The sequence below is a fragment of the Rhinoraja longicauda genome, chromosome 28 (assembly GCF_053455715.1).
Source record: "Rhinoraja longicauda isolate Sanriku21f chromosome 28, sRhiLon1.1, whole genome shotgun sequence".
Lineage (NCBI taxonomy): Eukaryota > Metazoa > Chordata > Chondrichthyes > Rajiformes > Arhynchobatidae > Rhinoraja > Rhinoraja longicauda.
In genome coordinates this window covers 7573636-7599506 of record NC_135980.1, presented here as the reverse complement: position 1 = coordinate 7599506, position 25871 = coordinate 7573636, and the positions used below count along the sequence as shown (strand labels likewise).

The 25871-nt window shown below is 43.7% G+C and overlaps 2 protein-coding genes across 4 annotated transcripts in view; one reads left to right on the top strand and one right to left on the bottom strand.

Annotated features, from left to right (window-relative positions):
* LOC144607169 (uncharacterized) overlaps nt 1-21852 on the bottom strand; it is a 65843-nt gene extending 43991 nt beyond the window's left edge. For all 3 annotated transcript variants that reach the window (XR_013549073.1, XR_013549074.1, XM_078423834.1), the window contains exons 1-2: nt 21655-21852; nt 2348-2412 (exon numbers count right to left, since the gene is read on the bottom strand). Coding sequence is in view for 1 of the 3 variants with exons in the window: in XM_078423834.1 (XP_078279960.1) it covers nt 2348-2382 (35 nt within the window). In the remaining 2 variants the exon portion in view is untranslated. The remainder of the gene's footprint in view (nt 1-2347; nt 2413-21654) is intronic.
* Nucleotides 21572-25871, top strand: part of LOC144607167 (mesoderm induction early response protein 2-like) — a 57656-nt gene continuing 53356 nt past the window's right edge. The window contains exon 1 of the mRNA XM_078423829.1: nt 21572-21592. Coding sequence (XP_078279955.1) covers nt 21584-21592 — 9 coding nt within the window. The 5' untranslated portion in view covers nt 21572-21583. The remainder of the gene's footprint in view (nt 21593-25871) is intronic.

Here is a 25871-nt window from a genome sequence, read left to right as displayed (position 1 = left end):
GCAAAAATATATATATATTAGAGTGCATAATATAACATTACAGCATTTTAGCTTTACAGTTACACGGTAAAAGTCTAAGGTCTACAATGAGATAGGTTGTACATTCTTGATTACACCCTAGCTTATGGGAAGACTGTTCAGTAGTCTGCTAACTGCGAGGAAAATGCTGTTCCTGAGTCTGGTGGTATATACTTTCAAGCTTTTATACCTTCTCTCCTATGGAAGGGGGGATCACCAGGGTGAAAAAGGTCCTTGATTATGTTGGCTGCTTTTTCGAGTCAGCCTGGCGTGTGGATGGAGTCAATATTGGGAAGGTTTGTCTGGGGGGATGGACTGGGCAATATCCATATCTCTCTGCAATTTCTTGTACTCTGCAGAGCTGTTGCCAAACCAAGTTGAAATGCAGCTGAGTGGGGCCGAGGGGCATGTTCCTTTGCTGTTCTCTGTTCTTTGTTTGCCTGTGCTCTCAGATGTAATATTAATACTTATGCAATAATCACACAGCATGGATCAGCATTAATTAAGTAAGAGCATACAAATAAAGCTGAGGCAAGCAAAAGAGGTTAAAGCGGTTTCTCTGCTTCGAGCGAGGCCAACAATTGTCCTTTATTCCAAAGAGGGAAAATTGAGAAATAGCTGACTCAGAAGAGAACAGCGATGGTTTGGCAACTGTGCTTCTCACAATGATGGATTTTAACAAGGTGGGACGCTGCAGACCACAAAGAGTAGGGAACAGATGAACTTGAACTGAGTTCAGCACGTGAAGAAATCCAATGGAAGCAGATCAATTAAGCAGTGATTCTGCAGTTTCATAAATTGTTTGGATTGCTAAGCAGTTTACCAGAATAAAACAAATATAAAGATTCTTTGTTTCTGAGCAGGTGATCAGATGAGATGCATGCACGCAGGTCGAGAGTTCTGTTTCCTCGTCGGCTGCAGAGAGATGCATTTGATACATGGGACAGGATTATTTTGCTACCATTTACCACAATGTTTACTGTTTTTCCTGCAAACCTTTCTCTGTGAAGTTTACAGTACTGTTTATATCTATTGAAGTATTCAAGCATTGGAAACATCCTGGACTGCGAGAGGAGCCTGCAATACCAGAACTGCGTGCTGGCATAGCTGTGGTCTGAAAAGTCAAGGTTTAATATTAATTGGAGTTTCCACTGCATTGGTTGATAAACACACTCATTCCATTTCTTGTACTTATTTCGCAGGTTTAGCATATCCACCATGTAGGTCAAGTCGAGTTTATTGTCATTTGCGCAAGTACGGTAAGGTACAGGTACAAGGGAAAATCTTGCCATCTTCTGGAGGCAGCACCTCCTGTAGATGCTTCTAATGTTGGAGAGGGCTGTTCCTTGAAGGACCGGGCTGAGTCCACTGCTCTCTGCAGCCTCTTGTATTAGATTTGCCATACCAGGCCATGACGCAACCAGTCAGGATACTTTTTCTACAATACATCCTTTAGAAGTTTGTTAGTGTTTTCAGTTTCATGCTGAATCTTTTTAAACTTCGAAGATAGGCAAGGCATTGGCGCACCTCCTTCATGATGCATCCATGTACTGGGTTCAGGACAGGTCATCCGAGATGTTAACACCAAGGAATTTGAAGCTACTAACTCTCACCACCACCGATCCACCAAAGAAAGCTGGCACTTGATCTCCCAACTTCCCCGTTCCAAAGTCAATGGTTAGTTCCTTGTTTTTTTCCACTTAGAGTGAGAGTTTGTTGTTGCGGCACCAATCAAGCATATGTTCTATCTCTACAGAACGCCAACGCAACATCAACCATGATTCGGCCAAAAAACACTGGTATCATTGGCAAATTTATAGATAGCATTGGAGCTGTGCTTAAGCACACAGACATGGGTGTCAAGAGAGGCAAGCAGAGGGCTATGCACACCAGCCTTGAGATGCATGTGTGTTGATGGTCAGTGAGAGGGAGATGTTGTTATCAATCTGCACTGATTGAGGTCTGCCAATGAGGAAGTCAAGAATCCTGTTGCAAAGGGAGGGAAATAGGCACAGTGGATGGAGATCTAAGACAGGAGTTTCAACCCCATTTTCATTCCTGGAGAGGTGTCATCAAGAATGTTAAAGATGTTATCAACTTCTTAAGTGAACATAGACTTGCAAATGGATACAGCTTTCCTCTCTCGCTGCTTTAACTAAACCATTCATGATTTTTTAAACTCTAAATTTCAACTTACATTGTAAAATATTAAATGGATTATCTCAGGCTGTCAATTTAAACCCTTGAAGAATAGGAATAACTTGGAAATGATAATTAAGGTAATGCATTCAGAGCCGAGAGAGTAAGAGTAAAGTCTGAAAATTCTTACTTGTCAGCAGAAAGAGTGAGATTAAAGCCTTCCATTTCCCCAAAATGTGGTAGTTTATAGGATATCTGTAAAGTATAGATTCATCAAATGTTACGAAGCAGACTGCAGGAGTCAGATTAGGTGGAAATAATTATACAATAAAGCAGACTGTGAATGTAACAAGTGGCATGGCATTAAAACCTTTATTTGGCATTTTAAATAATGCTCCCAAAAATAAAAATAAAGAATTCTATTGCAATTTGTCTTTGTCATTATTTGGGTTTTTTTTTTGTAATCTAGTGAAGTCTCACTTCTAATTTGCTTGCTACCCAAAAAATGTGTTAATTGTGCCAAGTGAGATGATGATAATAAAGCAGCTGTCACTCCCACAAAACGGCTCCCTGAGGAAATTGTTTGATTATAATTTTAAGAACTATTATGTCATAATTATTCAATTGTTTGCAGAGACTGTTACTATGATTTTGTAAACATTATGATTATATTACCAACTTAAAGGAAAGCGCTGGTCCTTGGAGAGCTGCAGGTATAACTGCATCTGCCTTGTGGGCTGCAGGGAATTGAACTCAAAGGAAGGTATCAATGATTACCTTGATCCCAAACTGTGAAGCTCTGCAGTCAGGACAATAAATTCAAGCATCCCTACTTAGGTCTTTTTACTGCTTGAAGTCTAAATGTAAAAACTGCCGTAAATAAATTTCTCATAGTGAAAAATGTAGAGATAAATGTCTTAATTTACAGCATATCATTAGCTGTATTATGGATAGTTGTTCTTCAAACTGTGGGTACGATTGCATTTAAATAACTGCATGCAGTTTTTTAGAAAGTCTTTTTTGCTCCGATAACACTGCTTAATTACGAATTATAGCAGTAAAATATAGTCAATTTTTTCAACATCCGCCTTTCTACTAAGTTAAGGAGGGAAGAGAAATAAAATAGAAATGGTGTCATTGTACATGATTTTAGTCACAATTAAATATTTAAAAATCAATTTTATTAAAATTAAGAGCAAAGTAAATTCAAGCAATCATATTAGGTAGGAAAAAAACCTCTGCAGATGCTGGTTTAAATTGAAGGTAGACACAAAATGCTGGAATAACTCAGCAGGTCAGGCAGCATCTCGGGAGAGAAGGAATGGGTGATGTTTGTGGTCGAAACCCTTCTTAAGACTGATGTCAGGGGAGGGAGTGGGACAAAGACAGAATGTAGTCAGAGACAGGAAGACTAGTGGGAGAACTGGGAAGGGGGAGGGGATAGGGAGGGAAAGCAGAGACTATCTGAAGTTAGAGAAGTCAATGTTCATACCACTGGGGTGTAAACTACCCAAGCGAAATATGAGGTGCTATTCCTCCAATTTGCGCTGGGCCTCACTCTGACAATGGAGGAGGCCCAGGACAGAAAGGTCAGATTGGGAATGGGAGGGGGAGTTGAAGTGCTGAGCCACCGGGAGATCAAGTAGATTAGGACGGGCTGAGCGGAGGTGTTCAATCATATGAGGTGTTCACGCACTTTTATCTCACGTGGTACTTTGTCCTGATGTGGTATATTTTAGTATTTAGCATTACTGGCACAATGTATTACAAATGGGAACTGATTATCAGGAATTCCAACATGATTATAAGTAAACCTATTTCAGTGTTGTATGACTATGAATCTATGTAGTTTCTTTGTACCTCTGCACACACAAATGCAATGCTTTCATTGATTAGCTGCACTATCTATGCTGATTAAAATTCAAGTCTCCAGAAAACTCAACTCAAAATTACTTTTGATTATCACCTAATCCTCATCTCATTATAGTGTCTCCTCAGTTTTCTTTGTTAGCCCACCGAGTCCGCTCCGATCAGCAATCCCCCCGACACTAACACTATCCTACACATACTAGGGACAATTTACAATTCTACCAAGCCAATTACCCCATAAACCTGCACATCTTTTGAGCATGGGAGGAAGCCGGAGCACCCCGGAGAAGACCCACGCAGGTCACGGGGAGAATGTACAACCTCCGTACAGACAGTACCCGTAGTCAGGATCGAACCCGGGTGTCTGGTGCTGTAAGGCAACAGCTCTACCGCTGCGCCACCATATGTTGCATTCTTGGTGCAGAAATCCCCACAGAGCATAACCCTCAAAGTTAGGGGTCAGTAAATCCATGATCTCCCTGCGCCTGCATGGATTTCCTTGGGGTGTTCAGAAAATGTTTGCGGGTTGTTTGGCTAATTTGCGAGTGTAACTTATCCCTAGTATGGGTGGGTGGTGGTATAACCAGGGTGCATGTGAAAGAGAATAGATTACAAGGAATGGGTTTTTGATGGGAATGCACCTAGAACTACCATAGCTTCCTTCTCTGACATAAGAAAATGGAAAACCCATCCTTATCCTGTAGTTTTGGACTTCCCTATCCTGGAGAAAATACTGTGGCTATTCACCTAATCGATATCTTTGTCCTGTCATGATTTTATTCATCTCCATCAGGTCACCCCTCTCTCCCCCCTCCCTCCCAGCTCCCCACGATCCCAAGGGATACTGACTTACTGACTTCAAAGAGTAGAAAGAGCAAAAATTCCTCTTGTAGTATGTATTTGGCCTGTCGTTAACCTGCTTAAAATTTTTCAGCTCCATACAAACCAAGAATCAAAGTTGCAACTTTTGGTTTTCATTCATTTTTCACGATCCAAGTGGCAAAATTTATTTACCATCCATAATTTTCTTTGAAAACTGTGTTGTTTGGGGGGGGGAGTTCCAGGATTACGACCCAGCAAAGAAGGACTGACGTTATTGTTTCCAGACTGGGATGGTGTGACTTTGTGGGGAATGTTCTGTATGTCCTCTCACCACACACATCATATGGTGAAATTTACCACTGAGCTAATAGGAAAAATATCTACAGTTTCACTACCCAGCAATGCCCTGCCTAGCCTAACAAACAGTTGAGAAAACACAAAATGCTGCAGGAATTCAACGGGCCAGGCAGCATCTGTGGAGTGTTCTTATCACAGAGGGGGAGCAATAAGATAGGTCTTGAAAAAACGACTTCAATGTAGGCATACTTTGAAGAGATTTTGCAGTGGAGCAGTAAAATGGAGTCACAAGAAAATATACAGGGCGTCACGGTGGCACAGCGATAAGAGTTGCTGCCTTACAGCACCAGAGACCCGATTTCGATCCTGTCTATGGGTGCTGTCTGAATGGAGTTTGTACGCTCTCCCCATGCCCTGCGTGTGTTTTCTCTGGGATCTCCGGATTCCCTCCACACTCCAGAGATGTATAGGTTTGCAGGCTAATTGGCTTGATAAAATTGTAAACTGTTCCTAGTGTGTATAGCGATACGGTTGGGGTACGGGGATCGTAGGTTGGTGCGGACTCTGTAGGCCGACGAGCCTGTTTCCGTGCTGTATAAGAAAATAACTGCAGATGCTGGTACAAATCGGTTTATTCACAAAATGCTGGAGTAACTCAGCAGGTCAGGCAGCATCTCGGGAGAGAAGGAATGGGTGACGTTTCGGGTCGAGACCCTTCTTCAGACTGATGTCAGGGGGGCGGGACAAAGGAAGGATATAGGTGGAGACAGGAAGATAGAGGGAGATCTGGGAAGGAGGAGGGGACGGGAGGGACAGAGGAACTATCTAAAGTTGGAGAAGTCGATGTTCATACCACTGGGCTGCAAACTGCCCAGGCGAAATATGCGGTGCTGTTCCTCCAATTTCCGGTGGGCCTCACTATGGCACTGGAGGAGGCCCATGGCAGAAAGGTCAGACTGGAAATGGGAGGGGGAGTTGAAGTGCTCGGCCACCGGGAGATCAGTTTGAGCCTGTTTCCGTGCTGCATCTCTAAACTAAACGAAAGATGCTGGACTCTTGAGCAAAACTCAAAGCGCTGAAGGAGCTCAATGGGTCAGGCAGCATCTTTGGAGTTAGTTGTCTTCAACGGTTTGTTAATGATTACTATTGTCATGAGTGCAACATGTATTGACAATGGTTAATGTGTAGTTGATGGCATAAAACAGGACTAGATGAGGGTGACCTATTAAGTTGAAATCTATCTTATAACATGACACTATTTCATTAGTGATTTATTTATCTGCTTTTTGGAAGTAAATCTAAATGGACAGTAAAGAATGAAACAACTGTATTTTTCAATGCATCAAACTGTTAAATTTAGAACAACTTTCTCTTAATATTTTGTTTCACGTATATCCTGTCATCGGGATAGTAAAATCAAACAGAGGACAAGAAATTAATCATATGAATTGCTGTATGCATTAACATTACATGGAACTTAATAGCAGTTTAAATAGTGAGAATATAAAATAATGCAATGTTACCATACTATTCCTTCGTTCAATATCCAGTTTGCCTTCTGTGGGAATTAATTGACTATATGTTAATAGATTTTATCTTTTCTATTGCAGGAATGGTCATATTCTTACTCAAAGTCAATGTACTATTTTAATGCCTGCAGCGAGCAGTACAAATCATTTGAGCTCAGCTGAAAGGAACAGGGGGAATGTTATGATCACTTCCTCTCAGTTTGGAGGTTAAATTGGTTAGCAGGGTGTGTCAGTAAATGGTGTGGAACTAAGTATTACCACAATTACATGGGTATGTAACTTGCAATGAAAACAACAGTAATGCTGCTCTGTTCTTACTGTTACAATAGGTGAAATCCACACGTCTTCTGGATTAATTAGACACGTGCACAGTTAAATGCAGGAATCTACACACTACTGCTCATGATTCCCTCATCCTCCAAGGCTGATACGCGGATGCCTCAAACAAAATCAGCGGGAACTGACAGGAACTTAAAAGGTGCAGAAATTTATTCTTTGTTGTTTGCTGTAATACCTGATTTGCTTTGGAATCTCCTTCTGAAATTGGTTGTAATATCTTAAATAGAACCGGGTTTTGGAGCATGTTTTGCGCATACTAGAGTTGTAAGACCTCTTCTCGCTGTAAACAAATTGTCTCGCCTTTTTTGCTTGAGATTTTATTGCAAAATTTCTGCTCACTAACCTCCGTGGAGCTGGTCTTAAATGATTGGAAGGACAGTTACTCCAGCACCCATTCCTTCTCTCCAGAGATGCTGCCTGGCCCGCTGAGTTACTCCAGCATTTTGTGATACCTTAAATGATTGGAATATCATTCTCTCAGAGAAATATTTCAAATCAGAAGGATCCTGACCCAAATGTCCATGTTCCATCTTCTCCACAGATGCTGCCTGACCCATTGAGTTACTCCAGCACTTTGTGTCTTATTTTCAGATCCATACTCTCTGAAATAATGAATAAGCTCAATTTTATTTTTAGTTTACGAATCTCGTTGTTAACCTTAGCCCAATCCAAATTTATTTACCTTAAACTGCAAAATGTTTAAAAAATCATTTAAAAATTATCTTCATTATTTCTTACTGTGTTCTCTCTGCACACTTTTTTTTAACACAATTGGCTGCTGAGCATAGTCAAAAACTGGATGCTAGAAATCCCCTTAGACTACTTCCACAGAGTAATTCATGTTTGAGAAGAAACAATCCATGTCACAGGAATTTTCAGATTGTTGTGGGTGATTTTCTTTAAGGTAAGCAGTAAACTTAATTGCACAGCTGACTGCAAAATACATCGTAGATGCTGACCTCCTCACTATCGAAGGGATCAAAAGGAGGCATTGCCTCAAAAAGGCTACTAATATTACCAAAGACCCACACTACCCTGACCGCAGTCTCATTTCACCACAGCCATCGGGAGAAAGGTACAGGAGCCTGAAAACTGTGACCACTGAGAACAAGAGCAGCTTCTTCCCAGCAACCATCAGGCTCTTGAACACTGCATAACACTTACGTCCACATCTATGATATTTTATGGACTGTGCATTACGGACTTTGAAATTCTTACTTGCTGTAACTTAACTGTATATATGGACTTCAACAAGGCATTTGATAAGGTTCTGCATGGTAGGCTGCACTGGAAGGTTAGATCACATGGGATCCAGGGAGAGCTAGATGGCTGGATAGAGAATTGGCTTCATGGAAGGTAGCAGAGGCTGATGGTAGAAGGCTGTTTTTCAGACTAGGGGCCTGTGGTTAGTCATGTGCCTCAGGGATCATGCTGGGTTTACTGTTTGTGGTTTATAGCAACGATTTGGATGAGAATGTACAAGGTCTGATTAGCAAGTTTGCAGATGACACTAAAGTGGGTGGCATCGTAGATAGCGAAGTTGGTTATCACAAATTGTAGCATCTAGGAGAGAGGGAATGGGCGACGTTTCGGGTCGAGACCCTTCTTCAGACTGATGTCAGGGGGACGGGACAAAGAAAGGACACCATCACTGACCTCACCAATTCCGGCGCTCTACCCTCTAATGCCTCCAATCTTATCGTTTCCCAGCCCCGCATGGCCCGATTTTACCTTCTACCTAAAATGCATAAATAGAATTGTCCTGGCAGACCCATTGTTTCTGCCTATTCATGTCCTACTGAACTTATTTTCACCTACATCGACTCCATCCTATCCCCCTTGGTCAAATCCCTCCCCACCTACATCGAAGACACCTCACATGCTCTCTGTCTCCTCGGTAACTTCCAGTTTCCAGGCCCCTACTCCCTCATCTTTACCATGGATGTCCAGTCACTCTACACTTCCATTCCCCACAAGGATGGTCTTGAAACCCTCCATTTCTTCCTCGACCATCGAACCAGCCAATCCCCATCTACACACTCTCCTCCACCTAGCAGAGCTGGTTCTTACCCTTAACAACTTCTCCTTTGACTCCTCCTACTTCCTCCAAACCAGAGGCGTAGCTATGGGCACTCGCAAGGGCCCTAGCTATGCCTGCCTCTTTGTCGGGTATATCCCTGTTCCAGATGTACACCGGCCCCATCCCCGAACTCTACTTCCGCTACACTGATGACTGCATTGGTGCTACCTCTTGTACCCATGCTGAACTCCCTGACTTCATACATTTCACCACCAATTTCCATCCTGCTCTTAAATATACGTGGACTATCTCCGACATCTCCCTAACGTTTCTGGATCTCACCATCTCCATCTCCTGCAAAAAGTCTATCCCCTACTCCCAATTCCTCCGTCTACGCCACATCTGCGCCCGGGATGAGGTGTTTCACACTAGGGTGTCAGAGATGTCCTCATTCTTCAGGAAACGGGGCTTCCCCTCTTCCATTATAGATGAGGCTCTCACTAGGGCCTCCTCTATATCCCGCAGCTCCGCTCTTGCTCCCCCTCCCCCCATTCGTAACAAGGACAGAATCCCCCTTGTCCTTACCTTCCACCCCATCAGCCAGCGTATCCAACAAATCATCCGCCAACATTTCCGTCACCTACAACGGGACCCCACTACTGGCCACATCTTCCCATCTCCTCCCCTTTCTGCGTTCCGCAGAGACCGTTCCCTCCGTAACTCCCTGGTCCACTCGTCCCTTCCTACACAAACCACCCCATCCCCGGGTACTTTCCCCTTCAACCGCACGAGATGCAACACCTGTCCCTTTATCTCCCCCCTCAACTCCATCTAAGGACCCAAACAGTCTTTCCAGGTGAGACAGAGGTTCATCTGCACCTCCTTCAACCTCATCTATTGAATCCGCTGCTCTAGATGTCAATTTCTCTACATCGGTGAGACCAACCGCAGGTTCGGCGATCGTTCCGCCCAACACCTTCGCTCAGTCCGCCTTAACCAACCTGATCTCCCGGTGGCCGAGCACTTCAACTCCCCCTCCCATTCCCAGTCTGACCTTTCTGTCATGGGCCTCCTCCAGTGCCATAGTGAAGCCCACCGGAAATTGGTGGAACAGCACCTCATATTTCGCTTGGGAAGCTTGCAGCCCAGTGGTATGAACATTGACTTCTCCAACTTTAGATAGTTCCTCTGTCCCTCTCTTCCCCCCCTCCCCCTTCTCAGTTCTCCCACTGTCTTCCTGTCTCCACCTATATCCTTTCTTTATCCTGCCCCCCCTGACATCAGTCTGAAGAAGGGTCTCGACCCGAAACGTCACCCATTCCCTCTCTCCTAGATGCTGCCTGACCTGCTGAGTTACTCCAGCATTTTGTGATACCTTCGATTTGTACCAGCATCTGCAGTTATTTTGCTACACAAATTGCAGCATGATCTCAATTGGTTGGGCAGGTGCGCTGAGGAATGATTAATGGAGATTAGTACAGATTTGTACCAGGTTTTGCATTTTGATAAGTCAAAATAACCTATACAATGAATGGCAGGGCTCGGGAAAGTGTTGTAGAGCAGATGGATCTAAGAGTGCAGGTACATAGTTCCTTGAAAGTGGCATCACAGGTGGATATGGTGGTCAAGATGCAATAGCAGCACATTTGGAAAACAGTGACAGGATCGGTCATAGTCAGCATGGATTTATGAAGGGGAAATCATGCTTGACTAATCTTCTGGAATTTTTTGAGGACGTAACAAGTAGAATGGATAAGGGAGAGCCAGTGGATGTGGTGTATCTGGACTTTCAAAACGCCTTTGACAAGGTCCCACACAAGAGATTAGTGTGCCAAATTATAGCACATCGTATTGGGGTAATGTATTGACATGGATAGAGAACTAGTTGACAGACAGGAAGCAAAAGAATAGCAATTAAAGGGTCCTTTTCAGAATGGCAGGCAGTGACTAGTGGGGAGCCGCAAGGCTCACTGTTGGGACCCCAGTTATTTACAATATAGATTGACGATTTAGACGAGGGAATTAAATATAACATCTCCAGATTTGCAGATGACACAAAGCTGGGTGGCAGTGTGAGTTGCGAGGAGGATGCTATAAGGCTGCATGGTAACTTAGATAGGTTGTGTGAGTGGGCAGATGCATGGCAGATGCAGTATAATGTGGATAAATGTGAGGTTATCCACTTTGGTGGCAAGAACAGGAAGGGAGATTATTATCTGAATGGTGTCAAATTAGGAAAAGGGGAGGTGCAGCGAGACCTGGGAGTGCTTGTACTCAGTCACTGAAAATAAGCATGCATGTACAACACGCGGTGAAGAAAGCAAATGGCATGTTGGCCTTCATAGCGAAAGGATTTGAGTATAGGAGCAAGGAGGTCCTACTGCAGTTGTACTGCTTAAGATTTGTACTCCTTCTCTGTACTCCCTCTCGCCTTAGAGGAAGTACAGAGAAGGTTCACCAGATTGATCCCTGGAATGGCAGGACTTTCATATGAAGAAAGACTGGATAGACTAGACTTATACTCGCTGGAATTTAGAAGACTGAGGGGGGATCTTATTGAAACATATAAAATTCTTAATGGGTTGGAGAGGCTAGATGCGGGAAGATTGTTCCCGATGTTGGGGAAGTCCAGAACCAGGGGTCACAGCTTAAGGATAAGGGGGAAGTCTTTTAGGACCGAGATGAGAAAAAAAATCTTCACACAGAGAGTGGTGAGTCTGTGGAATTCTCTGCCACAGAAGGTAGTTGAGGCCAGTTCATTGGCTATATTTAAGAGGGAGTTAGATGTGGCCCTTGTGGCTAAAGGGATCAGGGGGTATGGAGAGAAGGCAGGTACAGGTTACTGAGCTGGATGATCAGCCATGATCATATTGAATGGCGGTGCAGGCTCGAAGGGCCGAATGGCCTACTCCTGCACCTATTTTCTATGTTTCTATGTACAGGGCCCTGGTGAGACCACACCGGGAGTATTTTGTGCAGTTTTGGTCTCCTAATTTGAGGAAAGACATTCTTGCTATTGAGGGAGTGCAGCAAAGGTTCACCAGGTTAGTTCCCGGAATGGCGGGACTGACATATGATGAAAGAATGGGTCGACTGGGCTTGCATTCACTGGAATTTAAAAAGGTGAGAGGCGATCTTATAGAAACATATAAAAATCTTAAGGCATTGGACAAGCTACGTGCAGGAAAATTGTTCTGCATGTTGGGGGAGTCCAGAACCAGGGATCACGGTTTAAGAATAAGGGGTAGGCCATTTAGAACTCAAATGCTCAAATGAGGAATAACCTTTTCATCCAGAGAGTTGTATAGACAATAGACAATAGGTGCAGGTGTAGGCCATTCGGCCCTTCGAGCCATTTAATGTGATCATGGCTGATCATTCTCAATCAGTACCCCGTTCCTGCCTTCTCCCCATTCCCCCCGACTCCGCTATCCTTAAGAGCTCTATCTAGCTCTCTCTTGAATGCATTCAGAGACTTGGCCTCCACTGCCTTCTGAGGCAGAGAATTCCACAGATTCACAACTCTCTGACTGAAAATGTTTTTCCTCATCTCCGTTCTAAATGGCCTACCCCTTATTCTTAAACCGTGGCCCCTGGTTCTGGACTCCTCCAACATTGGGAACATGTTTCCTGCCTCTAACGTGTCCAACCCCTTAATAATCTTATATGTTTCGATAAGATCCCCTCTCATCCTTCTAAATTCCAGTGTATACAAGCCTAGTCGCTCCAGTCTTTCAACGTACGACCATCCCGCCATTCCAGAAATTAACCTAGTAAACCTACGCTGCACGCCCTCAATAGCAACAATATCCTTCCTCAAATTTGGAGACCAAAACTGCACACAGTACTCCAGGTGCGGTCTCACTAGGGCCCTGTACAACTGCAGAAGGACCTCTTTGCTCCTATACTCAATAGTCAATAGTCAATAGTCGTTTATTTGTCACATACACATAAATGTGTAGTGAAATGAAACATTACCCGCAGTTCAACAATAAGACCAATACGAATAATCAATAAAAATGCAATAACACACAATCATAAACTAACATTAAAAAAAAGAAACATCCATCACAGTGAGTCTCCTCCAGTCACGTCCTCACTGTGATGGAAGGCCAGAATGTCTTTTCTCTTCCCCTGCCGTCTTCTCCCGCGGTCGGGCTGTTGGAGTTGCCAGGTCGGGGCGGTCGGGGCTCCCGACATTGAAGCCCCCGCCGTGCGGAGAAAATCCCGCGGCCTATTGCAAGCCGCGCCGGACGGTAAAAGGTCCGCGGCGGGCCGACCCAAGCCCCGCGAAGAGATCCCAGTGGTCTAGAAATCTAAATCCCTGCTCCCTGCACTAGCCCCTCACCCATATATTCATGTCGCCCTCACCAGCACGAGGTACAGGTAACAGTCCAGAGACAACCACCCTCGACGTCCTACTTCTCAGTCCTCTTCCTAACTCTCTAAACTCACATTGCAGTATTTCCTTCCTCTTCCTCCCGATGTCGTTCGTGCCCACATGCACAACTACTTCCAGTTGATCGCCTTCCCTCGCTAAGATGTTCTGAAGCCGGTCCGTGATGTCTTGAACCCTGGCACCAGGGAGGCAACAGACCATCCTCAAGTACCGCCTGCCGCCACAGAATCTACTGTCCGTACCTCGGACAATGGAGTCACCCACTACTATGGTGCTTCCTTACTTCGGTCTCCGCGGTCGAGTCTCCTTGCCTGGATTAGAGCCACCAACCTGTCCGCCGCTCGAACTGGAAGCGTCTTTTGCCCCGACAGCTCCCAAGAGGGTGTACCTGTTTGCAATAGGCACAGCCACCAGGGTCTCCTGTAGTCCACGTTCACTCCCGTTTGAAACGGTCTCCCACCTTCGCTCGACCTGGACCCTTAGCGTGACAGCCTCACAGTAGGTCCTGTCCAGGAAACTCTTGCATGCCCGGATGGCCCTGGGGTCATCCAGCTGCTTTTCCAACTCCGCCACACGTTCATTCAGGAGCTGCACCTGGACACAGTTCTTGCAGGTGTAGCTCCCAGAAGATCCAGCGGTGTCCCTACCTTCCCACATCCTGCAGGAAACACACTGCACCAACTTGCCCGCCAGGTAGAGACAAAAGAGGAGCTGGCCAGCTGTATGGAGGACAGAGCTGTGTGGTGTGTCTGTCACTGTGCCCGTCAGAAACCAGCACCACTGCGTCGCCAATGTTTTCAACGATTTTAAATTAAATTAAAATTAGTTCCAAAGACAAAGTGCAATATTTGCAAGGGGGTATATTTGCAAGGGGGTATATGTGTAGGAGTATAGAAAAAGTGAACAATTTACATGTTTGAAAGGCATCTCTTCATTCATTATATTAACCAATTAAACATAAGAATGTTAATGTACATGTTAACGTTACAGCTAAATGACAATGTTAAATGATAAACATTAAATTCACATATAATTTGTGGCTGTTGTCATTCTTGTAAAAAATGTCCAGTTGTTTTTTTCGGCTGTGGGATGTGCTTGTTAATTACAGCTCTTCAGTTGTATTATTCCACATGTGTAATTCAATAGATCATGAGCATATAATCGTTGATTAAATGTGTACAACACTCGGCCACTATAATCCTGACTGAATTCTGGACAACGAATGACACAGCCTACATTCGGATGGCTACACCGTGGTGCATGAGAGTATTATTGAAAGTTGGAGATTATAAATGTGAATCAAAGCTACAATAAAATGACTAGCCTAGCTATCAATCACACTCAGGTGACTTTCTTCAACTGATCATCTTGCTATTTAAATCATCAAAAGTTCAAGTAGTTCTCTTTTAACAAAATATTGTAGAAACAGTCTATTGAACTGGTGCTCAGATGATTTCTTCAAAGAGCCAGTGCAATAAATTGTAGGACTTCTCGCTGTTCTGTATGCTCCATGAATCTATAACAGGATTATTGCATTTTTGTTGAAAATTCAGCTGCTTTAGAAGTAATTATTAATACATTAGTAACAAGCAATTAAATAAGTAGTATGGAATAGAGATTCGATAGCTTATTTTTTCTGGACTATGAAAATCAATCACAAAATGATGTTCATACCTGTTGGTCTAATTAGAGTCAGAAGTTACACAGCACAGAATCAAGCCCTTGGGTCCACTCTGTCTATGCTGATCATGAAGCACCCATCCATACTAATTGTGCGGCATGACATTGTATTATTTGTGCATGTGAAGCTCTTGCTGCAAGATTGAAGTGCACTTGTGTGTATATGAAGTATGGGCTCGAGTGGAAAGGCAGGCCACGATAGGAGGATGAAGATGTATTAATTGTTGGTTGAAAGATTTATCCTTACTTGATCTTCTGTTGAGGACACATTATTGAAGATGACTGTAGAATCTGCTCTGATGAACCACATGTAACCCAATATTGTAAATGAAACTTTCTGAATTATTTTGGTTGGGAGAAAGGGGGAGGTGGGAAGGAGGTACCAAACCATCCAGACATTTCTCCTGCAACTCCATCTCTGATCCAACAATGTCTGATCACCGATTAGTGAAGTTAGGATTTTTAAAAAGACACAAGGTGCTGGAGTAACATCTCTGGAGAACATGGAATGGCGACCTCTCATGTTGGGACTCTTCTTCGCCGAAATGTCGCCTGTCCATGTTCTCCGGATCTGCTGCCTGACCCAGAGTTATTCCAGCACTTTGTGGCTCTTTTTGCAAACCAGCATCTGCAGGTCCTTGTGTCTCCAACAAAGTTAGGATGTCTGTCACTGCCAGGAAAGGTAATACGGATCAGGCCCATATTTTATGTGATAGTTCCTGTTGAGAACTGTTTACTGCAAGATCTCCTGGCATGACAGGGAATTGTGCTTGACTGTTTGTGCAACTCTTGATGTTTATAAAATGATGCACAGTTACCATGCATAAGTATAATGAAGGAATGGATTGTGCATTGGCGATGTACATTGCTTCTTTTCTAGAAATTTCTTCTTTGCAGCGCTCTAAGAAACTGGCATGGAATCATAGAATCATAGAGAAAATATCATCTCCAGGTCCACATCTTTAATGTAGTTCATTAAATTCTTTCTTCTTCCACATAATCCGCAGTAGTATTATTTGACTAATTAGATATCATCTGACATGACTATGGTTGTACTTCCTAAGAGTGAACAGAACTCCAATATGTTAATTCACATGAAATAATTTAATTTTTAGGAATATTTCTAGTCTATTTTTTACTGTAAGGAATCCATTTCCACCGTGTTTTCGCGCCATGCAGCACAGAAGCAGAACCATCACCTTACCATGTCCATGCGGGCCATTTTACTGATCTGCACTATTCCCATTCACCCAAGGCCACTATCCTTCGATGCCTTGTTGATTCAAGTGCCTGTCAAAATGCCTTTTAAACCTAGTAATTTTGTCTGGCTATACCATATCTTCTGGCAGTGTCTTGATATCAAGCAGTCTGTGTGAAAGCAAACTCTCCCCTGGTCACCTTTTAAGTTCTTTCTGTCACCTCAAATCGATGGCGTCATGATTTTGAAATCCCTACCAGAGAAAAAAGATTCTGACTATCCATCCTATCTATGCTTCTCACAATGTTGTTCAACTTTATCAGGTCACCCCTCAGCCTCCTTCACTCCAGGGAAAACAAACCCAACCTGTCCAAACATTCCTTATAGCTAAAGTCCTCCAATTCAGGCAGCATCCTCATGAATTTATCCAGTGCAAACAAGAAATTCTTACTTGCAACAGCATAACAGGCCTGTAAACACAATACTTATAGATAACGTAGAACAAAAAAAATCAATAAATCCACAAAGTCCTGAGTGCAACCACAGACAGTCCATACTTCATAGTTTAGTTAGTGTTGTGTAGTGTTCAAGAGCCTAATGGTTGTTGGGAAGAAGCTATTCTTGAACCTGGTGTTCTCGTTTTTCAGGCTTCCCAATCGTACGATGAAATGAAAGCATGTCCTGTGTGGTGTGGGTCTTTGATGATGATAGTTGCTTTTTTGAGGCAGTGCCTCCTATAGATCCCTTCAATGCTGGGGAGGTTAGTGCCCGTGATGCCTGGCGGTGTCCACCACATTTTGTAATCCCCTTTGTTCCTGGACATTCGAGTTGCTCAACCAGGCCGTGATGCAACCAGTCAATATGCTCTCTGCCATATACCTGTAGAAGTTTAGTTTACTTTAGAGATGCAATGAGGAAACAGGCCCCTCAACCAACTGAGTCTGTGCCGACCGGCAATCACCCGTACACTAATTCTATCCTACACATTAGGAACAATTTACAGAAGCCAATTAACCTACAAACCTGCATGTCTTTGGAATATGGGAGGAAACCGGAGCACCCAGAGAAAACCCATGCGGTCATAAGGAGAACGTACAAATTCCATACGGACAGCATCCATAGTCAGGATTGAACCCGGTTATCTGGCGCTGTAAGGCAGCAGCTCTAGTTTAGTTTAGTTTAGTTTAGTTTAGTTTATTGTCACGTGTACCGACGTACAGTGAAAAGCTTTTGTTGCAAGCTAACCAGTCAGTACCGCTGCGCCACCATGCCGCCCTGCCTCCTGAAGGGATGGATAAGATTTGGTACATTGATGAATACTCTCCTGAAGGATTCGTCAATGTACCAAATCTTATCCATCTTCTCAGGAACTAGAGGTATTGTTCAGCTTTCTTTATGATTGCGTCTATGTGCTGGGTCCAGGACAAATCTTCAGAGATATGCACGCCCAGGAAATTAAAGTTCTTGACTCTCTCCACCACCAACCGATCAATGAAGACAGGGTTGTGGATCCTATGCTTCCCTCTTCTAAAGTCAACAATCCACTCTTTGGTCTACCTGACGTTGAGAGTAAGGTTGTTGTTCTGACACCATTCAATCAGATTATCAATCTCCCTCCTATACTCTGACTCATCATTACCCGTAATTCGTCCAACAAGTGGTGTCATCTGCAAATTTAAAGATGACGTTGGGACCGTGTCTGGTTACACAGTCATGGGTATAGAACGAGTAGAGCAGAGGATTGAGCACATCCTCCCCATAAGTGTAGCAACCAGAAATGTGCACAATACTCCAAGCGAAACTTGTGTCATGAAAAGTTGCATCAACCAAACCCTTATATTCTATGCCCCAACCTATGAAGGCAAGCATGCATTCCATACACCTCTTCACGACCCTATCTACCAGTGTAGCCACTTTCGGAGAATTATGGACATGAACCTGAAAGTCACTTCGTTTTTGAATTACTATTTTGAATGACTATTTTAGGATGCATTTTCAATGCCGACTGGATAGAGAATTAGCTTCAAGGAAGGAAGTAGAGGGTGATGCTGGAAGGTTGTTTATCGGACTGGAGGCCTGTGACTAGTTGTCTGCCTCAGGTATCAGTTGCTGTTAGTTGTTTTTATCAATGATATGGATAAGAATGTACAAGGCATGATTAGTAAGGTAGCAGATTACACTAAACGGGGTGGTTTTTTGTAGGTTATCAAAAATTACAACAGGATCTCGATCAGTTAGTCAAGTGGGCTGAGAAATGGTGAATGGAATTTAATGCAGATAAGTGATAGGTGGTACATTTTGGGAAGTCAAACCAGAGCAGAACACACGCAGTGATTGACAGAGCCTCAGAGAATGTTGTAGAACAGAGGGATGTAGGAGTGCAGGTACACACTTCCTTGAAAGTGGCATCACAAGTAAACAGGGTGGTCAAGAATGCTTTCTGTACATTGGCCTTCATCAGTCAGGATATTGAGCGTAGATGGGATGTTATGTTACAGTTGTATAAGATGTTGGTGACGTCGCATTTGGAGTATTATCATATCATATCATATCATATATATACAGCCGGAAACAGGCCTTTTCGGCCCTCCAAGTCTGTGCCGCCCAGTGATCCCCGTACATTAACAATATCCTACACCCACTAGGGACAATTTTTACATTTGCCCAGCCAATTAACCTACATACCTGTACGTCTTTGGAGACGTACTTATTGTATTAAGTTTTGGACAATCTGCTATAGGAATGATGTTGTCAAGTTAGAAAATGTGAGAGAAGATTTACAAGGATGTTGCCAGAACTTGAGGGTCATAGCGAGAGGGTGGACAGTCTAGGTCTTTATTCTTTGGCGCGTAGGAAGATGAGGGGTATTTTTATAGAGGTACAGTGCATTCAGAAAGTATTCAGACCCCTTCACTTTTTTCACATTTTGTTACGTTACAGCCTTATTTTAAAATGGATTACATTCTTTTTTTTTAATCATCAATCTACACACAATACCCCATAATAAAAAAGCAAAAACAGGTGTTTAGAAATTTTTGCACAGTAATTAAAAAGAAATAACTGAAATATCACATTTGCATAAGTATTCAGACCTTTTGCTATGACACTCAAAATTGAGCTTAGGTTCATCCTGTTTCCATTGATTATCTTTGAGATGTTTCTACAACTTGATTGAATTCCACCAGTGGTAAATTAAATTGATTGGACATGATTTGGAAAGGCACACACCTTTCTATATAAGGTCCCACAGTTGACAGTGCATAAACCAAGACAGGAAGACGAAGGAATTGTCTGTCGACCTCTGAGACAGGATTGTGTTGAGACGCAGATCTGGGGAAGGGTATAAAACAATTTCTGCAGCATTGCAGGTCCTGAGGAGCCTAGTGGCTTTTGTCATTCTTAAAAGGAAGAACTTTGGAACCACCGGCACTCTTCATAGAGCTGGCCGCCTGGCCAAACTGAGCAATTGGAGAAGGGCCTTGGTCAAGGAGGTGACCAAGAACCCAATGGTCACTCTGACAGAGCTCCAGAGTTCCTCTGTGAAGATGGGAGAACCTTCCAGAAGGACAACTATATCTGCAGTACTCCACCAATCAGGCCTTTATGGTAGAGTGGCCAGACGGAAGAGACTCCTCAGTGAAAGGGACATTACAGCCTGCTTGGAGTTTACCTAAAGGACTCTCAGACCATGAGAAACAAGATTCTCTGGTCTGATGAAACCAAGATTGAACTCTTTGGCCTGAATGCCAAGCGTCACATCTGGAGGAAACCAGGTACCATACCTACGGTGAAGCATGGTGGTGGCAGCATCATGCTGTGGGAATGTTTTTCATTGGCAGGAACTGGGAGACTAGTCAGGATCAAGGAAAAGATGAATGAAGCAAAGTACAGAGAGATCCTTGATGAAAACCTGCTCCAGAGCATTCTGGACTTCAGACTGGGGCGGAGGTTCACCTTCCAACAAGACAACGACTCTAAGCATACAGCCAAGACAACGCAGGTGTGACTTCATGAGAAGTCTGTGAATGCCCTTGAGTGGCCCAGCCAGAGCCCAGAATTGAACCTGATCAAACATCTCTGGAGGGACCTGAAAATAGCTGCGCATTGATGCTCCCCATCCAACCTGACAGAGCTTGAGAGGATCTGCAGAGAATGGGAGAAATTACCCAAATACAGGTATGCCAAGCTTGTAGTGTCATACCCAAGAAGATGCGGCTGTAATCGCTGCCAAAGGTGCCTCAACAAAGGACTGGGTAGTCTGAATACTTATGTAAATGTGATATTTCAGTTATTTCTTTTCAAATTACTTTGCAAAAATTTCTAAACAAAATAAATTTAATCCATTTAAAAATAAGGCTGCAGAGTGACAAAATGTGGAAAAAGTGAAGGGGTCTGAATACTTTCTGAATGCACTGTATATAAAATCATGAGGGGTATATATAAAGGGTGAAAGCACTTTAACTGAACTTTTACCCAACGTACAGGAATCCACCCCTGACAGTGTGTTCCAGGCACCCCACACTCTGGTTGCACAAAAAAATGGCCCAACACATCTCAGTCTGAAGCAAGGTCCCAACCAGAAACATCACCTATCCATGTTCTCCAGGGGTGCTGCCTGCCAGGCTAAGTTACTCCAGCATTTGTGTTATAAGAAAATAACTGCAGATGCTGGTACAAATCAAAGGTATTTATTCACAAAATGCTGGAGTAACTCAGCAGGTCAGGCAGCATCTCGGGAGAGAAGGAATGGGTGACGTTTCGGGTCGAGACCCTTCTTCAGACTGAAGAATTTGTGTTTTTGTTTGTTCAGCATTTGTGTTTGTTTTTTTGTGAACCAGCACCTGCAGTTCCTTGTGAATACATCTCCTGAAGAAGGGTCTCGACCCAAAATGTCACTCATTCCTTCTCTCCAGAGATGCTGCCTGTCCAGGTGAGTTACTCCAGAATTTTGTGTCTATCCTTTAAAACTTTCCTCTTGTATGCTTTGCCATCTAGACATTGACATTTGTTCTTTCTATCCTGGGGTGGGGTAAGGTAGGTTTGGGTCTAAGGATCAGACTGTCTACCCTATCTGTAGATGGAGGTGGAGGGAGTGAGGTACCCAGGGGGTGTGGTCCCTTTAAGGGCATCGCCAGCCATCCAGCCACACCGCGCTGATGACACACCCGCTTGTCCTGCAGTCCCGGCCGTCGCCAGCAGCGGCGCTCGTAGCGCTAGGCTACTTAACATCCGGGAACGAGCGCTCGGATTTCCCAGGCAGAGACAGAAACAATATGGCGGAGGTGAGGCGGCGAAAGAGCTGGTTTTACCCTGATGTGATTTAATGACCGCGCCGCGCTCTTACCGGCTAGCGGGCGGCCGGCTGTTGAGGTGCAGGTCGAGCTAGCGGAGCTTGAGCCGCGGGGGTGGTTTGAAATCGGAGCCGGCGGGTGCAGGTATTGACGGGCGAGTGGTTTTTGTTTGGAGGGGGGCGGGCGGACGGGCGGACGGGGGGCTCGGGTGCCTGTCCCCGGCCCGGCTGGAACCGGCGGCACTGCGCCTGCGCGCCTGGCCCCGGCCCGGGCTGACAGCTACCGGCGCGAGCTGCGCCTGCGCGCCGGGCAACTCTCTGTTTGTAAACTTGGTGCCACATTGCGCCGGGATAGTGAGTGTGTGTGTGTTGTGTGCGTGTGTGTATGGATGTGTGGTTGTGGGTTGTGCACAGCCCCTGCAACAGCCGCGCTGATGTTTAATATTTGTGCAATGCATATGTTTGCAAATTGTGCACTCACTTGCTCGTATGTGTGTGGAGGAATGAGCCCGCTGGTTTGTACCGGTGCACATCCCCTGCAACATTCGCAGACCATAGCTGATGCCTAATATTTGTGCAATACATATATTTGCAAATTGTGCATTCATTTCCTCATAAGTATATGTGAATGTGTGTGGAGGAATGAGCCCGCGTGTTTGCATCAGCCGCACACCATAGCTGATGTTTAATATTTGTGCAATGTATCTATTTGCAAATTGTGCATCTACTTGCTCATAAGTATAGATATGTGTGGGGGAATGAATCCACGGGTTTGCACCAATGCAGAGTTCCTGCAATAGCCGCACGCCATAGCTGATGTAAAATAATTGTGAAATACATATGTTTGCAAATTGTGCGTCCACTTGGTTATAAGTATGTGTGTAGATGAATGAACCTGCGAGTTTGCACCCGTACACAGCCGCTGCAACATCCGTAGGCTACGACTAATGATGTTTGTGCAACGCATATATTTGGAAATTGTGCGTCCACTTGCGCGTTTATCTTTCTCTTTTTTCTAATATATATATATATATATATATATAGTGCGCATGTGCACGCACCTATGTGTATATTTACAAAAATCAAATAAAAAGCTGCAGATGTTGGGAAATCTAATATAAAAACAGAAAATGCCGGAAATACTCAGTCGATCTGTGGGGAAGGGGAGCAGAGTCAATCTTTCAAGTCGAAGATGAGATCGTTTCAACACTTCAAAACACGAAGGGTCATCGAACTAAAGCGTTGACTCTGTTTTCCCCCCTCCACAGTCCTGCTATTTCCAGCATTTTCAGTTGTTCTTGTTTATAGATATAAATATATAGATATGTATGTGTGTGTACATATGTCGTATGTAAATACACATCTCGCTATATATATATATATATATATTTCTATATAGAGATATATAGATATTTGTAGTGCACGTGTTTATGTCCATGTTGATGCACATGGGTTTGTGTACAACGCGCTGATGTGTGAACATGTGTACAAACTGCATACATTTCTGTTCCGCATCCCGAGGCAAAAGAAATCAGATTTATTTTGTAGCTCATTCCCGGTTAATCATTAGAAGGTTGGAATTATCTTCCCATTCATTTTGCATCGGCGAAATAGAACACAATGCAATGCAAAATTTATGAAAGATGGGGGCACTTTGACACAATCGACATAAGGTTCTTAGTACTGAAATACCGCAAAACTCTTCCATTATCCTTTGCCCCATTGATAGATCGTTCCAGTCCGTTTAACATCATCTCTGTTTGGACTCTCACATGTCAAATGTGCATTGGCAGAGGTTGAGACACTGGAGATTTTCTTTCTTTTTGTAAAATTGCATGGTGCAAAGCTCAAAGATCATGGGGAAAACTTGAAAACTTTACACCCAAGATAGACACAAAATGCTGGAGTAACTCAGCGGGTCAGGCAGCATCTCTGGAGAGAAGGAATGGGTGAAAGTTTCGGGTCGAGACCCCCCTTCACACTCGCCTGAAGAATACTTGTGAGTATTCACCCATTCACTCCTTCTCTCCTGCATTTTGTGTCTATCTTGGGTGTAAACCAGCATCTGCACAGTCCATTCCTACACAATCCCATGGCAGTGTTGCAGTCGCCCACAGTGTTGGCTTTTGCGTAAGCGTGGTCATACAAACGGTAATGTAGCAGGACATTATGCCATCACAGTTGTGCGCTTTGGGGAAGCGACGTGATGCAAGCGCGATGAATCGGATTGTTCAGCTGGGTGCTGACAAGCGCGTCAAAGCAGCACAAAAGTACACGTGGAACGGGAGATTGTTACGAGGTTCAAAAAACTGTTTTTAAATAAAAAGACGGAAAGTTTTTATTTGAAAGCCGGTGGCGCTTGGACCGGCAACAATCGGTGGCAGGAGCTGCGAGGTGTCGCGGGAAGCTTGTGGAGGACGTCTGGTGTTAAAAAGTGAAACAACTCTCCACTGCAAAGTAAGGATAGGGATTGGTCTCGGATACGTTTAATTCAGAGGGGAAATAGGGACAAAAAAACGGTGGCACAGTTAGTAGAGCTGCTGCCTCCTAACGCGAGATCACTGTTCAATCCTGACCTTGGGTTAGAGGCATTGTGAAGTTTGCATGCATCCATGTAAATTGTGTGTGTTTCCTCTCGTATCCCAAAGATGTGTGGTATGGTGGGTTACTGGGTTATTGCAAATCTCTTCCCTCCCCCCCCCCCCCCCCTCTAGTTTATAGGTGAGTGGTAGGTTTTGGGAGGAGTTGAGTAGAATGTGCCCCCCCCCCTCTAGTTTATAGGTGAGTGGTAGGTTTTGGGAGGAGTTGAGTAGAATGTGCCCCCCCCCCCCCCTCTAGTTTATAGGTGAGTGGTAGGTTTTGGGAGGAGTTGAGTAGGATGTGGGATTAATGTAAAATTAGAGTAAATCGGTGGAGACACGAGGAACTTCAGATGCTGGAATCTTAAGTAAAAGTGTTGGAATAACTCGGCAGATCAGGCAGCAGCTGTCGAAAGGTTGGATAGGCTGTGTTTCGGGTCGGGATCCTTTAGACTGAATGGATCGCTGGTGGTCAATGCCAGTACCATGGACTGGTGGGTGTGTTTCCATGTGGTATATCTCTGACTCTAACTGTAAATTTATAAGGAAACTAATCATAAACCCCATAATTCCTAATAAAACTGTTCCTTACACTAACTTTGAGATGTTGCCTGCAACCCAGCTCTCTTATGATAATGAATCAAAGAACCAATTGGTGCATTGTTTTGATGTATGCCTGTTAATTTGCTTTTTGAGTATTCTTGAATAATTCTGGAATAATAGTTGGGAACATTGAGCATGTTCTTGGCCACAAAGTATGTATTTTTGAAATATTAGAAAGTGTTCACAATATAATGCAATTGAGGTCTTAAATCAGTTAATTTCTCACCAAATATTTGTGGCCACAGAATTAGTATGTCTTCTCTTCCATTGAGTATGTTGACAATACAGTCAAATGGATGACTAAATTTACTCTGATAATTGAAAGAAAATTGATTTGCAAAGTTTTCAGATGACCTTTGTAAAATATAGTGAGTTGGAGCAAAAGGAAGATGTTTATCAATCAGATGTAAGGCAAATATGGAATCTTAAATTCTGCTTGGCTGTTTTATAAACTTTGTGGTTCCTACAATCAGGTTACACGGAGCATGTTTAGACAGGAGGTTAAGGTGAATGCTTAAGAAATTGTATATTCAAAATGTGTGTTTTGTAAGGAAGTGTTCACATAAAAGTGGGGTGGCGCGTTGGTAGAGTTGCTGTCTTTCTGCGCCAGAAACCAGAGTTCAATTCTGACTCTGGGTGCTGTCCATACAGAGTTTGTATTTTCTCCCAGTGACTGCATGGACTTTCTCCCGGCGCTCCGGCTTCCTCCCACACGTCAAAGACACACAAGTTTGTAGGTTAATTGGCTTTGGTAAAAAAATTGTAAATTGTCCCTATTGTGTAAGATAGTGCTACTGTATGGTGTGATCACTGGTCGGCAAGGACTCGGTGTGCTGAAGGGCCTGTTTCTGCGTTATGCCTCTAAAGTCGCCATACTGGTTAACAAGTTGTCAATTTATAATAAATTTGCTGATGAATTTGCCACCTGCTGTTGGATTGATTGCAGTCCTCATTTTATGATTAAATATATGCTTTAGTTGTAAATGTGTTCTTTTGAAGACATTGATTACTATTATAAGTAAGCTTTGTTGGGATATTCATGCTTTGAAGTCACCTGCAATAGCTGCCCTGCTTGCCATACTTTCATTG